This window comes from Salvelinus alpinus, chromosome 15, assembly GCF_045679555.1.
Source record: "Salvelinus alpinus chromosome 15, SLU_Salpinus.1, whole genome shotgun sequence".
In the NCBI taxonomy this organism is placed as follows: Eukaryota; Metazoa; Chordata; class Actinopteri; order Salmoniformes; family Salmonidae; genus Salvelinus; species Salvelinus alpinus.
In genome coordinates, this window is record NC_092100.1 from 34,020,171 (window position 1) to 34,034,728 (window position 14,558).

The following is a 14,558-nucleotide window of genomic DNA, read 5'->3' on the forward strand; positions in this document are numbered from 1 at the left end:
GAATTACATAGACAATACTCCATGTAACTTCCAATGTCTGTAGAATTTGTTTGCAAGCAAATTACAAGCAGTGCCACAACTATTGAGAAACAATAGAACAAAAACGTTTACCATGAGAGCAATATTGCTTCAACAACCATTTCAATATTTCATCATTCCTGAAAAACTTTGACGTGACAGTGTTAAATGAGTATCATACCTGTGATGTTCTCCCAGTCTTCAGCCAGGAACAGCTCCTCAAAGCTGGAGGAGGTCCACTGCACCATCTCATGGTCTGGGAAGAGAACCTCCTCCGAGTTGTCTCTGTCCTCCACAGACTCTGTCTCACTGAACCGCACTGTCTTCGCAAAACTGGGGGTCTTCAGCTTCCTCTCTTCCACACAGGGGATCTCTGTCATCTCAGACATAGGGAGCGGGTTTAACGTAGTGCCCTCCTTCCCTCCACCCTGGCTGTCTATCCTGGGGTCTCCCTCCCCATGGGGTTCCTTGTCTTCCTGCTGAGGCCCATGGGACAGTTCCTTCTCCTCCTGACTTTCATTGTCACCAGGGCCTGTGTAGGCCTTCTTCAACACTGGCTCATTGGTCTCCACCATCCGCTTCTCTTGCTCTCCAGGGCAGGGTTCTGTCTCCATCTCACTACAGGGTGCAAGGGACACCATCTGTGAAAGCCTCCCAAAGAGATGATCCTTCTCCACCTATCTCTCCCCACACTGCCTGCCTGGCTGGTTGGTTCTGTAGTGTGGAAGCACTTGCTCGGTCTAGTTACAGCTGAGATGTGCCTTCATCCATTAGAGACGGTCTGTAGTTTTTATGAAAACCAAACATTCACATAAACGGTTGTTAAATCCAATTTAAAAACATCCATAACTAGACTGAATCCCGGTTGCATCAATAGTTTTTACCAGCGCTTTGTCTTATCAACTAGAGCTATACACAGTCTCACCTTAACCTCCTCTCAATCCTGCTACTCCTTGTTAGCCTACATATTCCAGTGAGTTAGGAGCAACAAGAAATTATCGATGCAAAGAAATTGTACAACACAACGAAGCACACTCGGTCAGCAGGCTTGCGCGACTGTAATCTGTAGGATTAGGAGAGCAAAATCTAATCTGGCAGAACGTCTGTAAGCTTCTTAATGACTTCATCGCGCTGCCCCATAATGCAGTTTCCATGAATGCTTTCCACCAATAGGATCTTAGGGACTGCTGTCTTGGACTTAGTTCTGTCTTATTCTGTGGCGCGAGATCTTATTTTCCCTTTTTAAGTAGTCAAGCGTTAAGAGAGGGACCCAAGGTTCCTAGGATGGCCCTGATGACCTATGTGAGACATTGAGTGCTAGATTGAGTTGAGTGGATTTCCCTTTATATACTAATAATCAACAATATATGCACTTTCTTTCACACCTTTAATCCTTTTATACGTTTGAAGGGGAAAATAATCACAGCAACATTTGTGTGGCACAAACGAGATATTATTATCATCTGATATGATCTGAGGGTAATACATTTCTGAAAACAGAACAGGTTTTTCTAGGTTTACCACATACTTTCTGTGGAACAGGAGCCAGTAAGCAACACTTTCAAGACAAGACAGGCCTCAGTACTATAATGACTACACACTGTGTCTCACACTGTGTCTCACATGTATTAGCTTAATAACTCATTGAATTGCAAATTCAACGAAGATCAGTATATACAACCACAACCCATGTAATCATAAACCATTCCTCAATTCAAAATGCACTCACAATTTAAATGAAAATAGCTTTGGTTTTTAAACAGTGACACAAAGATAATGTTTTTTGCATTCATGATTTGGAGTGTCTGTCAGGTATCCTCTGGCACTGTGTCAATATAATATAAAGTCTTTGTTATCTTAACAAGGATAAATGAACTGAGATCTTGCATTCATTTTATACAGTTATTACATTTTCTTGTTTGAGTTTGTGTGTGTGTGTGTGTGTGTGTCATTGTTGTTTCTGGTCATGTCGCAACAGGAAAAGGGAACCAAAAATACTGTCATACCTAAACTAAATATACTTGACTAAAGGGAAAATGAGCTTTGCAGTGAATGCTATGGTTATTTACCTGAAATGGGTATTGAGATAGACAGGATTATACTTGTCTTGTTTATCAATTATGTATAGACTGATTTAAGAATGATGCATATTATCTGCATAGAAAATCTCTAAATAATGTTAGATTAATACATTTTGCATCCAATGGGGAAATGATTTTCTGATTTAAATTAAATGCACTAAAGAAGGTCAATTCCAATGCAAAGTATCTACTTTTTGCTGTATGAATCAAAAATGATTTGTGCGTATTATGTATTTTTGTTTGTGTGGAAACGCAACATGAACAAGGCTTTCTAATTGCACCTACATATGGTTTGATGTTTTATCCCCAACCCCCTTAATACTGTAGCACTGCAAAACAGCTTAGAGCCATTTACTGAAAAGACCCTTATTAGACTAATACACAGCTGGCAAGAGCCAGACTTGCATTCTACAATTCCGTAATACCATCACTTGAGAGTTTGGATCTGGGTTGTTAAATCTCCTGAGGTATATTGTCCCACATAGTAGCTACAACCGACAAGAACATTCACAGTGATAATCTCTGGGGTCTGAATTCATTATCTCCTCTCACATTATTGCCAAAAGACAACATACTGCACTAGGCTATGTACTGTACATTTGCTGTGATGCATGTGTTGTTGATAGTCTGGTTCAGATAGTCATAGAGAACCTCAAATGGCCATATGACAAGTTAAAAGACTCCATTAGTGCTGTGATAGACCTCCTTAACCACTGCCCAAGCATCTTGTCTGTTAGGGATTACACCTTTAATTAACCCAAATTTCCTAGTTTTTCATCACTGTCCGTTTCACCTTATCTGTCTAGGAGCAGGGGATTGGCCCAGCTGATCAACGGACTATAGGCTATTTTTGTAGTTGAAAAAAATATATAATAATGTTTTTATTTATTATGACTTCAGGGCTGTAGAATGAATCAGAACCTTGGTTATCTGTAGTATGCTACACAGAAAGGAGATGCTATGATATTTCACTTTATGCAATATAGTAATAACAATGATTATGATTAATATTCATTATTATTTACAATAGAAGCATAACAACAACAAAAATGTGTCACAAGCAATTCTTCAATATGTTTTCCCCTCTCATTTAGTAGAAAAAAACTGATAAGGATTATTATGCAAACATGCTGTATGACATTGTTATTATAATATCAAAACAAAGACATTCAAAGACATGCAAATTAACAATTCGTGTGTGTGTGTGTGTGTGTGTGTGTCTGTGTCTGTGTGTGTGTGTGACGTGATCACGGCAACGCAGGCAATGTTAACTCCTCCTAGGTCCAAGTGACGTTTCAATGAGAATGTCGCCAAATTACCCCAGTTGAAGTCATGGCAGCGCTGAGACAGGAGCATCGGTATGGGCTCTCCTGTGCAAAAATCAACAAGAAAGCTCAAAATAAAACTCTATTTCACGTCAAGCTAACCGATACCGCCATTCGAACGCTTGAAGCCTATCAGAATCTTAAGGTAAGTCCTAGACAATTCTTTATTTACTCTCGCGCAGGTGTTTGTTTGATTGGATAGTCCTCCGACTAGTCTAATCTCAATGAAAAGAGGTAGACCACTGGGGTAAAAAGTTCAAAAAGTGTCAGCGACACAGTAGCCTATGTGGTGATTGTACACTTCCTTGTGCTTGCACTGTATAGGTGTAAGGTTTATTGGTCGATGGGAAAGCTTGCCGTTTTAGTAGGCTATGGTTGCTTGATTATATGGGACTTCATAGAAATAATGCCATAGCATCCAATACACAATTTGAGGTTGTTTTAAAATTGCTTGGAAAATGCCACCGATTTCGCTAAAAAGAATGAGAAATGTAATTTGTTTGATGCATGTTTGTCGTGTAGATTATTAGCGTATGTATGTGATCCATTGGTGCTTTTAAAGTAAACATATTTTATATGCCTTCACATGTTTGGACTATCTATTCGTAATTGAGAAACTAACAATTTAATGCAGGTATTTTAAATTATCGTGATATGTTGGAATAAAGCACCTAACTACATTGTCGTTTCATAACTTTTGTAGTCTACTTTTTAACATTAGGATAGTCTCTGAGACAGATCATGGCGACATAGCCACCATATTATGGCTCTAAATATAACAATTAACATTTTAATTCTTAGCTTGAATGTAGCATAAATGTAGGTCATCGAAAGTAGGCTTTAATCTATCCAGCAATGGTGTTACTTTCAAAAGTAACAGCCTACATGACCTGTTATGGTTTCTGATAACATGTTGCAGTTTGTCATTTAGAAAAATGTGTAGGCCTAGCCTAATAGCAATATGCCTATGTGACATGGATAATGTGTACGCGTTTCTAAATTACTCAAATTTCCAAAGGATATCTATTCTAAACGTGGTGTCTTTGGTGAGAAATAAATACCTTATTTAGGACATGAAAACTTGTCACCCCAACCCTGGAGTCTCTTGTTGCTATTGGGTGGTGGTGGCAGGGCAGTTTTGTTGCTGTGCTTTTGTGCCGTGAGGGGATTCGATTATCTGGCCCCGGTAACGCTGGTGGGAGGAGTTTACTATGGGTGAAAGGTGATTGCAGTTGTTTTGGAACCAGGCTGCCTCTCAGGCGTGATCGAGCCAAGTGCTCTGTTCAAAGCCCATGGCCAAAGAGTTTCTATTATATTGAAAAGATAGTCCCTCTAACAATGAAAATACATGTCCTCAAAGATGTAAGGCAGGCGGAAGGAGACAAGATTCGGTGGGACCATTCTAGACAATGAGTGCAGATACTCGTGAACAACAGGCGCAACTCCAATATAAAGCCATCTTTTTTGCCAATGTGTCATGTGCGTGCACTTACACAGAACAAAAATCATGCAACAATTTCAAAGATTTACAGTTCATATAAGGAAATCAGTCAATTGAAATCGAGTAATTGGGAATACAGATATGCATCTGTTGGTCACAGGATACCTTTAAAAAAAGGTATGGGTGTGGATTAGGAAACCAGTCAGTATCTGGTGTGACCACCATTTGTCTCATGCAGCGCAACATATTTCCTCAGCATAAAGTTGATCAGGCTGTTGATTGTGGCCTGTAGAATGTTGTTCCACTCCTTTTCAATGGCTGTGCAAAGTTGCTGGCGGGAACTGGAACACGCTGTCATACACATCGATCCAGAGCATCCCAAAAGTGCTCAATGGGGGACATGTAATGTGAGTATGCAGGCCATGGAAGAACTGGGACATTTTCAGCTTCCAGGAATTTTGTACAGATCCTTGCGACATGGGCCATGCATTATCATGCTGAAACATGAGGTAATGGCGGCCATGGCAATGGGCATCAGGATAACGTCAAGGTATATCTCTGCATTCAAATTGCCATCGATAAAATGCAATTGTGTTCATTGTCCGCAGCTTATGCCAGCCCATACCATAACCCCACCGCCACCATGGGGTACACTGTTCACAACGTTGACATCAGCAAACCACTCACCCACATGACGCCATACACGCTACGCTGTCTGCCATCTGCCCGGTACAATTGAAACCAGGACTCATCTGTGAACAGCCACATTTGAGTTTTCTCTGTTCTCTGTGAAGGGATTAGTACACAGCGTTGTATGAGATCTTCAGTTTCTTGGCAATTTCTCACATGGAATAGCCTTCATTTCTCAGAACAAGAATAGACTGACGAGTTTCAGAAGAAAATGCTTTGTTTCTGGCCATTTTGAGCCTGTAATCGAACCCACAAATGCTGATGCTCCAGATACTCAACTAGTCTAAGGAGGCCAGTTTTATTGCTTCTTTAATCAGAACAACAGTTGTCAGCTGTGCTAACATAATTGCAAAAGTTTTTCTAATGATAAATTAGCCTTTTTTTAAATGATAAACTTGGATTAGCTAACAACGTGCCATTGGAACACAGGAGTGATGGTTGCTGAAATGGGCCTCTGTACGCCGATGTAGATATTCGATTAAAAATCAGCCGTTTGCAGCTACAATAGTCATTTACAACATTAACAATGTCTACACTGCATTTCTGATCAATTTGATGTTATTTTAATGGACAAAAAATGTGCTTTTCTTTCAAAAACAAGGACATTTTTAAGTGACCCAAAACTTTTCAACTGTAGTGTATATTTGATGGAAAAGATATGATGTTTGTTGCCAGATGATGCACCATGCTGCCTTGTTGAGAGTAGTGCAGATTACTGTTTGATTTGAGAAGTGCGCTCCTCCCTCACCGCTTTTGCCTGTTCACGTCACGGACTATATACTGTTGCTCTTCAACTCAGGTTAATAGGACTCCCTCATTGTTTTGCATTTTTAAAGTGCCACCACAGCGGAAATTCACTTTTTTTTGGACTGAAACACGATGCCCGGACCTTACCCATAATGTTGCACAACGATTTACTGTAAGTCAATAAGTCATCGTTTTAGTCAAAGTATGAAATAGTTGGGCTTTAGCGCCAAGACCTCTAGAGAGCGTAGTTCTTCCTGATGAAGTATTACTTCTAGGCGTCAATGCATTCAGCCCAGCTGGTAATACACTCGTGTCCCCATGGACCTGGTACACAACAGCCTCCATTCAGGCTTTAAAGGTGCATCGGTTTCCTCATTAACTTGATTTAATGGCTTGTCGGTGGGAGGGAAAATATTAGTACTATCTAATAAAACACTATTTTCCATCAACGTGCTAGGGTGGCTAATGCTACTTCCTGATGTTGTGGTGCAAGCTCAGCCAGGAGTGAACAACAGACTGACGTGGCGTGCAACATCCGGAAGTTGTCGGAAAATCCCAAAACGGTTGTGGAAAATGTTTTTTTTCCTAAGACAGCAGAAATATTTTCAGTTTTTTTTTGTTCCACCGACGAGCCATAAATCGAGTTGAGGAAACTGACGCCTTTGCGGGGGGATGTTTTATGTACGAGCCGGTCCATGGAGGACATGCGATATTGCGGGCTGAATACATTACATTTGGGCGTAAGGTGACAAACGACGTAAAATAAATAATAGGGTTATCTTGCAGCCAGTTGCGCTAATTTGGAATTGAAGTGGGAAATCCGAAGTGGGACATTTTGTAGAAATCCGTGTCATTGTCGTGTGTTTCCTTACCACCCCTGAGCATGGCATTGTTTCTTAATCAAAAACAGCTGCAAAGTTCTTCCTCTTTGTGACTGAGCTGAGCCAAACAGCCTTGAGTCCACTTGGCCGTCTGAGCCGTGGAGCAAATTAAAATAGGGGATGTAAACTAATGTTTTTGCAGCGCCACTTTATCAGAAAATTCTCGTAATTTTCATAGTTGCATTTTGCATATCTGCTCCCCCCCCCCCCCCCCGTCAAGATAAATGGTTTTTACCAGTGTTTTACTTCACTACACGCTCCACTGCTTTGATTGGTGCAGCTAGAAACTAGAAGTGTCTGTCCTGTAATGAAAAGGCACCTGCGAAAGACATTTGAAGGAACTTGTTTATTTTATTTTTTGTGCCTTTACATTTGTATTGGTGTTGTCTGATGCGCTCAGGGTGTTGTTACATGTGATTTGCAGAGTGCATCATGGGCAAAGTCATTGTAGCCCATTTATTTTCCTCTGTGTGAACCATGAGCTGATTTGACTTTGCTATACAGCAGCCAAAGCCTGCCAGCAGCCCACATACCAGCAGCCTATCTTCCCTGTAACTATTACCCAGGTTGTGGTTGTAAATGAGAATGTGTTCTCAGTCCACTTACCAGGCAACAAAGGTTGCACTGTGTCCATTACAATGTAGAAAAACGCATGTCTCTAAACCTTTCAGTAGTTATCCATATTACCGGAGCTTCATCTTATTACTATTTCTGTGGTGGATTCGTTGCCACAATTTATGGAAAATGCCAAAAACTTTGGAGATGACAATAGATGACGAAGTCAAAGATACTGGTTTCCATCTGTGTTTTCCCTAAATGCTTATGAAAAATCCAGCACCAGCCACAGCCTAGCCAGCTGGCTAATCTTCTGAATATGGTGTAGTAAAGAAAAATCCCAGCAACAACCGATAACAAAAGCTAGCTAAATAAGGTTAGCAAGATAGGGTACTGATAGCTGTCAGTATAGCTAGCTATTTATTGATGTTTCTCCACTCCACGTGGAAATCACCTTCCCTTCCCCAATTCGTGAATGTGTGTAAGTAGCCTGCGTCATTCTTCGGAGGTGGAACCTAAACGAGCATTTCCGCTCTAGAACAGGAATTACATTGAAATAGGGGTGGCATTGTCCTCTGGTGTCCTTTTAAACATTTGAAACCCCGCTCAATTCCAGAGCTTATTGGTCCGTTAGGTGGTGTAGAACTAGGGGTTGTTTTCCCCAATGACAATGCATGGTAACTTCCTCATCTGTTGAAGGCCAATGTAGGCTGCTGCAGTAAAAACAGATACAGAGTAAAATATACAGGTGTTTTGTCTAACTAATGTAGACTAATTCTGCTCTCATTTCAACAGTCAAAGTAGATTATTATATTTTTTTCTTCTCTTAACCAAATATGTATAGGTCATGTATAAATTCTGTGTGGGTTTTAGTTGATTGTATGCCGGGCTCTAAAATAAAATATACAGTGGGGAGAACAAGTATTTGATACACTGCCGATTTTGCAGGTTTTCCTACTTACAAAGCATGTAGAGGTCTGTAATATTTATCATAGGTACACTTCAACTGTGAGAGACGGAATCTAAAACAAAAATCCAGAAAATCACATTGTATGATTTTTAAGTAATTAATTTGCATTTTATTGCATGACATAAGTATTTGATACATCAGAAAAGCAGAACTTAATATTTGGTACAGAAACCTTTGTTTGCAATTACAGAGATCATACGTTTCCTGGAGTTCTTGACCAGGTTTGCACACACTGCAGCAGGGATTTTGTCCCACTCCTCCATACAGACCTTCTCCAGATCCTTCAGGTTTCGGGGCTGTCGCTGGGCAATACGGACTTTCAGAGCCCTCCAAAAATGTTCTATTGGCTTCAGGTCTGGAGACTGGCTAGGCCACTCCAGGACCTTGAGATGCTTCTTACGGAGCCACTCCTTAGTTTCCCTGGCTGTGTGTTTCGGGTCGTTGTCATGCTGGAAGACCCAGCCACGACCCATCTTCAATGCTCTTACTGAGGGAAGGAGATTGTTGGCCAAGATCTCGCGATACATGGCCCCATCCATCCTCCCCTCAATACGGTGCAGTCGTCCTGTCCCCTTTGCAGAAAAGCATCCCCAAAGAATGATGTTTCCACCTCCATGCTTCACGGTTGGGATGGTGTTCTTGGGGTTGTACTCATCCTTCTTCTTCCTCCAAACACGTCGAGTGGAGTTTAGACCAAAAAGCTCTATTTTTGTCTCATCAGACCACATGACCTTCTCCCATTCTTCCTCTGGATCATCCAGATGGTCATTGGCAAACTTCAGACGGGCCTGGACATGCCCTGGCTTGAGCAGGGGGACCTTGCGTGCGCTGCAGTATTTTAATCCATGACGGCATAGTGTGTTACTAATGGTTTTCTTTGAGACTGTGGTCCCAGCTCTCTTCAGGTCATTGACCAGGTCCTGCCGTGTAGTTCTGGGCTGATCCCTCACCTTCCTCATGATCATTGATGCCCCACGAGGTGAGATCTTGCATGGAGCCCCAGACCGAGGATGATTGACAGTCATCTTGAACTTCTTCCATTTTCTAATAATTGCGCCAACAGTTGTTGCCTTCTCACCAAGCTGCTTGCCTATTGTCCTGTAGCCCATCCCAGCCTTGTGCAGGTCTACAATTTTATCCCTGATGTCCTTACACAGCTCTCTGGTCTTGGCCATTGTGGAGAGGTTGGAGTCTGTTTGATTGAGTGTGTGGACAGGTGTCTTTTATACAGGTAACGAGTTCAAACAGGTGCAGTTAATACAGGTAATGAGTGGAGAACAGCAGGGCTTCTTAAAGAAAAACTAACAGGTCTGTGAGAACCGGAATTCTTACTGGTTGGAAGGTGATCAAATACTTATGTCTTGCAATAAAATGCTAATTAATTACTTAAAAATCATACAATGTGATTTTCTGGATTTTTGTTTTAGATTCCGTCTCTCACAGTTGAAGTGTACCTATGATAAAAATTACAGACCTCTACATGCTTTGTAAGTAGGAAAACCTGCAAAATCGGCAGTGTATCAAATACTTGTTCTCCCCACTGTATATCATTGGTAGCACTGGCACTCCCAACTTAAAGTTAGGAGCACAACATAAAATTTAGGAGCACCAGAAAAGTTGATTTTTACATTGATTGAGATAAAATAGCTAGAGTTCATATTGGCTTTTTGAAGCACATCATGCGGTGCCTTAGAAAAGAAAAACCCTTTATACATTGTTAATTATAACCTAAAATGTTGACACACATACCTGTTAATGAAATTAGTCATTTGTGGACTATTAGGTTTCTACATCGTGTAAAAGCACAATTTTCCTACTGTTGTCAGCTAGCTAACCGAACAAGGTGTAAACAAATAGTTAGCGGCCCACGAGTAGTTTTAGAACGTCCCGCGACATGGTTTATAAATGTGTAAATGCGGCCCACCACTGTGCAAAATAAAAAATGTAGTGCCTACATATATGTCATAACTTCTGAACAATTCGTTTCACTCTAATAATTAGAGCTGGAAATTGCAGGTACCTAACGACAAGATATTATCACAATACTTAGATGCCGATACGATTATCTATTGCAATTTTCACTATTCTATATTTATTGCAATTCGATGCTCCAAACAAATTACTCGCCAAAATACTCAAGTTGCTCATCTGCTGCAGAGGGACATGAGAGAGACATGAGAACTTGTTTTGATCAGTCATGGAAATAAAAGTGCTGACATGTTGGCTTACCATTTGTTTTGTTTTTTTAAGAAGACTGAGAAACTAGAGAAAAAATGAGAAATACTGTAGTTTTGGCGCAGGTACAGCCGACCTAGAGCTGGCTAACTACCTAGCAATTTTTTTTTTTTAAACTAAAATGGCAGTTCTTGCAGAAAAATATTTTGGAGCATATGTGACCAAAAGGGGTGGACTTTAGAGCCCTGATCATATTCCTCATTCAGCAGACTGGCGCACTCCTTCAACGGTTAACACCTTCTCACAAAGCAACTGTTTTGATTATCCAGAGGTTGTTGATTCTGTTCTTCACAGGTCTTCACTGTCAGCCCTAGATACAAACACAATTTCCCTAGTATAACATCAGATTGTATACACACATTCCCCAAATGTTTTTTTAAATAATTTGGGTGCTCATATTTTAGTCCTATTTCAGGATATTTGTTTTTTGCATATCACAACCCCCCCCCCCCCCTGGCTGTGACCCCCCCCCCCCGGAGAGTGGGGTCACGGCCAGGGTCTGTCATTATCAATGGCGGCCCTGGAGCAATTAGGGTTAAGTGCTTTGCTCTAGTGTAACACTGGTGTTACAGTCGAAAAGCAGCAAAGGTGGTCACGTCTGGTTGTTATGGGTTTCACTCCGACTATAGGAGCAAAGTGCCAGCCCCTAACCTCTGTTAATGACGTTTATCCTGCAACTCTGACCCATGAAAAGAAATAGATCTCTAATAAGCCTACACTTTAAAATACAAGGTGAGCTGTAGGCCTGTTAAGCAATGACCAGAGGGAAAGAAAGAAGCATGATGATCTCTCCCAAAACCATCTATAATAGATAAACAGGCCTGTTGACCATGGCTGCAGCTGTAACTTTCAGATAGTGACTCTTATCTCTTGACCCTGTACCATCGCTAGGAGTATCTCAGAGAGCAGAGAAGAGTTTTTTTTGTTCTCTTCAATGTTACATTCTGGTCATATGAAGGTACTGATGCTTGACTGTTGAGGAACTCCTGAAACATGCACAGCATGGTCACCTCTTTATGGTTAGATAAAGGCTTATTTGGGGGACAGCTTTGTACATGAACGACTGTATTGTGACTTGCACAAACCTAACGGCTGATCAAATGTAGCCCACTTGCAAACGAAGGTACAATTAGTAATCAGCTAAGAAAGTGATTAGGGCTTTTACTCAGCTTTGTGATGAGGCTTTTCCGTTGATACGCCTCTCTCGCGCTCTTCCCCCCCCCCCTCTGTCCCCAATTTCCAATTGACTATGAGAACTGATTGAGTGAAACAAGGTTTCTGTGCTCTAGATTGATTAATCAGACACATTCCAGTGCAGATTAGCAGTGAAGCCCCTTGATCTGTGGACCTGGCCGTATAGAACCATGATACTGGCGAGGGGCCACAGATATGAGCACACTCACAAAGCCTTAACAGCACATTTTATTATTGAATTAACACTTAAGAAGTTGTACGCTGGTCATTGGGGCAAATAAGCGATAGGAAACTCTAATTATTGTGATAGTTTGCTAATGGGTATAATTTTCCCCACTGGTCTAATTGAACTAAGTAGTACTGTTGTAATACATTGTTGGCTTGATGAATAAAGGGTGATTGCTTTGTGAGAAATTGACAGTATTTAGCATGCAATTGCAGAAAAGGTATTTGCTAGCCTATCTTGACCAGATATGAAATAACAATATTTCCTTTCAACATTTTAAATGTTACCTGATGTGTTTTAGGATCAATTGTATTTTACCTGCAATGCTTGAGTCTGTTATATTAAATGATAACCACTTTCCCCTTTTCTCTCCTCCTTCCCAGGGATCCTTACCAAATCAGCCAGCAGTTTGCTTCAAGGGGAGCCAGGGGGTAAGATGAATGTGTTTTTGCACACCCTTTCTAAAGCTTTAGAAATGAAATGCTTTAATTAGTTCTGATTTTGCCGTACAGGCAGCACTCGCAACCGCTCTTCCGCTGCATTTTTCATGAGATCCAAAACCAATGGCTTGAAACAGGAGGCCAGTTCAGTTGCATGCATGTGCATCCACTGACTAAACCCTGAAGGCCTGCCTGATTAGATTGCACATATTGTGAGGATATTGTTCTATTCTTCAGCTGGTGGTTATTGTTGCCTTACAGGGATATACAGTAGAATGGAGCAGTTCTCATATTTGTCATTATAAATACATTAAAAGCTTGACTGCCTCACAAAGAGACTATCAGTGTTTAATGTGGCCTCCTTTTGCATTTGTGGCATGTGAGTTAAGGTTTATGTTTCAGATAGCTCTTTCCATGTTATATTTAGAACAGGATTTAATCGGTCCTGCCACAGCAATGTTTATACAGAGTCTTTATTTACACAAGTACAGTACTGCCAGTCATTCTGAAAACTGGAAGCATATAGCTGGTATTTTCACAATATTCCAGGACCATGTTTGTGATTTTTATCTGGCTACGGGGGAAAAAGGTAATATTGCATAAATACTGCAATGCAGGTTTGTTTGAATGTAGCTCTGTGTCATATTATCCTTGATGCTGAGTGTAGTCAGACCTAGTACATCACCTATAGAAACACTTGGCAGTGAAATGGAGAAGACATTCCTGTGAAACCGCAGTAAAGAAAGATGCCTGTGTCCAACCAGATTAGCCGGGGCACTAGAGCAGCCTCCCCAGCGCTGCCTACTGCACATTTACCACACAATCAGCCCTGTCTAAAAGGAGCTGCTCTAATCCCTGCAAGAGCCGATTGCATTGACGAAAGTGACTTCGCTCTGTACACAAACGCTGGCCTGTGCGCTCACACGAGCCCTAAGAGAGGGTACACCATACCCTCAGGCAGCTAGCCAGGTTACTGGGTCAGGCTGGCAACTGGAAAGGCTTTGTTTGGAGAGGGGGAGGAGGTTGGGGAGTTGGTGAACCCCAGAGAGCCCCATGTCTCCACGCCTGTTGTCTCTGTGTAGACATGAAAGAGCTGAGATGAGGAAAGGGGGATGCTATGGCAGCCGTGGAATTGTTCTCCCTCTGTCTGCACTGTTCTTTATGGCGCTTCATCAGAAAATAATAAAGTACTCTGATACAGAATGTAGCTTAGGTTTGTTTTTACCTATCTAAGGCATATGCAAACCAGCGAGTGTAATTGAACATATGCAAAACACACGAGATGAATACGGATAGGGAACGTCAGTCGTTCTGTTTAGTGTGTAATTGAAGTGTGCTTTAATCACTGAATAGGATTTTGTGATTATATATTTGTTGGCACATTACATATTCAAATTGCTTTGGCGGAATTCAAGTATAGGCTCCCTCCCCCTCTGACAGCGCCCCCCTGCGCAGGCCGATTGGGCATTAATGAGCTATCTGCAGCCGTTGGAGGAAGAGCAGATTAAGCTGTTACTGGTGGGGGGGAGGTGGCTGGTGAACATGGCAGACTGGAGGAGTACACCAGACAGAGGGGGACCAGTGGGCTCTAAGGTGCCTTACAACAGTACAGTAAAGTGTCCTTGCCCATCTCATCTAGAGCAACATATTACAAAAACCTACTAGCCTAGATGAAGAGTGGGGCGATTCTTGTGACAGGTGGCAGTGTCCTCTTAGACGTGCCCTACCAGTTCAAACGATACCTGCTCTTGTCTC

The 14,558-nt window shown here is 41.5% G+C and overlaps 2 protein-coding genes across 5 annotated transcripts in view; one reads left to right on the forward strand and one right to left on the reverse strand.

Moving 5' to 3' along the window:
- LOC139540484 (peptidyl-prolyl cis-trans isomerase FKBP8-like) overlaps positions 1-4,585 on the reverse strand; it is a 56,303-nt gene extending 51,718 nt beyond the window's left edge. Inside the window, exons 1-3 of one of the 4 annotated variants that reach the window (XM_071344350.1) lie at positions 4,486-4,585; positions 3,419-3,469; positions 200-636 (exon numbers count right to left, since the gene is read on the reverse strand). In XM_071344350.1, the coding sequence (XP_071200451.1) occupies positions 200-632 (433 nt within the window). In that variant the 5' untranslated portion in view covers positions 633-636; positions 3,419-3,469; positions 4,486-4,585. Of the gene's footprint in view, positions 1-199; positions 800-3,418; positions 3,523-4,485 lie in introns of those variants that run through there. The other 3 variants (XM_071344347.1, XM_071344348.1, XM_071344349.1) reach the window with 3 other exon arrangements.
- Positions 3,405-14,558, forward strand: part of LOC139540482 (RNA polymerase II elongation factor ELL2-like) — a 50,938-nt gene continuing 39,784 nt past the window's right edge. Inside the window, exons 1-2 of the mRNA XM_071344346.1 lie at positions 3,405-3,569; positions 12,747-12,794. Coding sequence (XP_071200447.1) covers positions 3,432-3,569; positions 12,747-12,794 — 186 coding nt within the window. The 5' untranslated portion in view covers positions 3,405-3,431. The remainder of the gene's footprint in view (positions 3,570-12,746; positions 12,795-14,558) is intronic.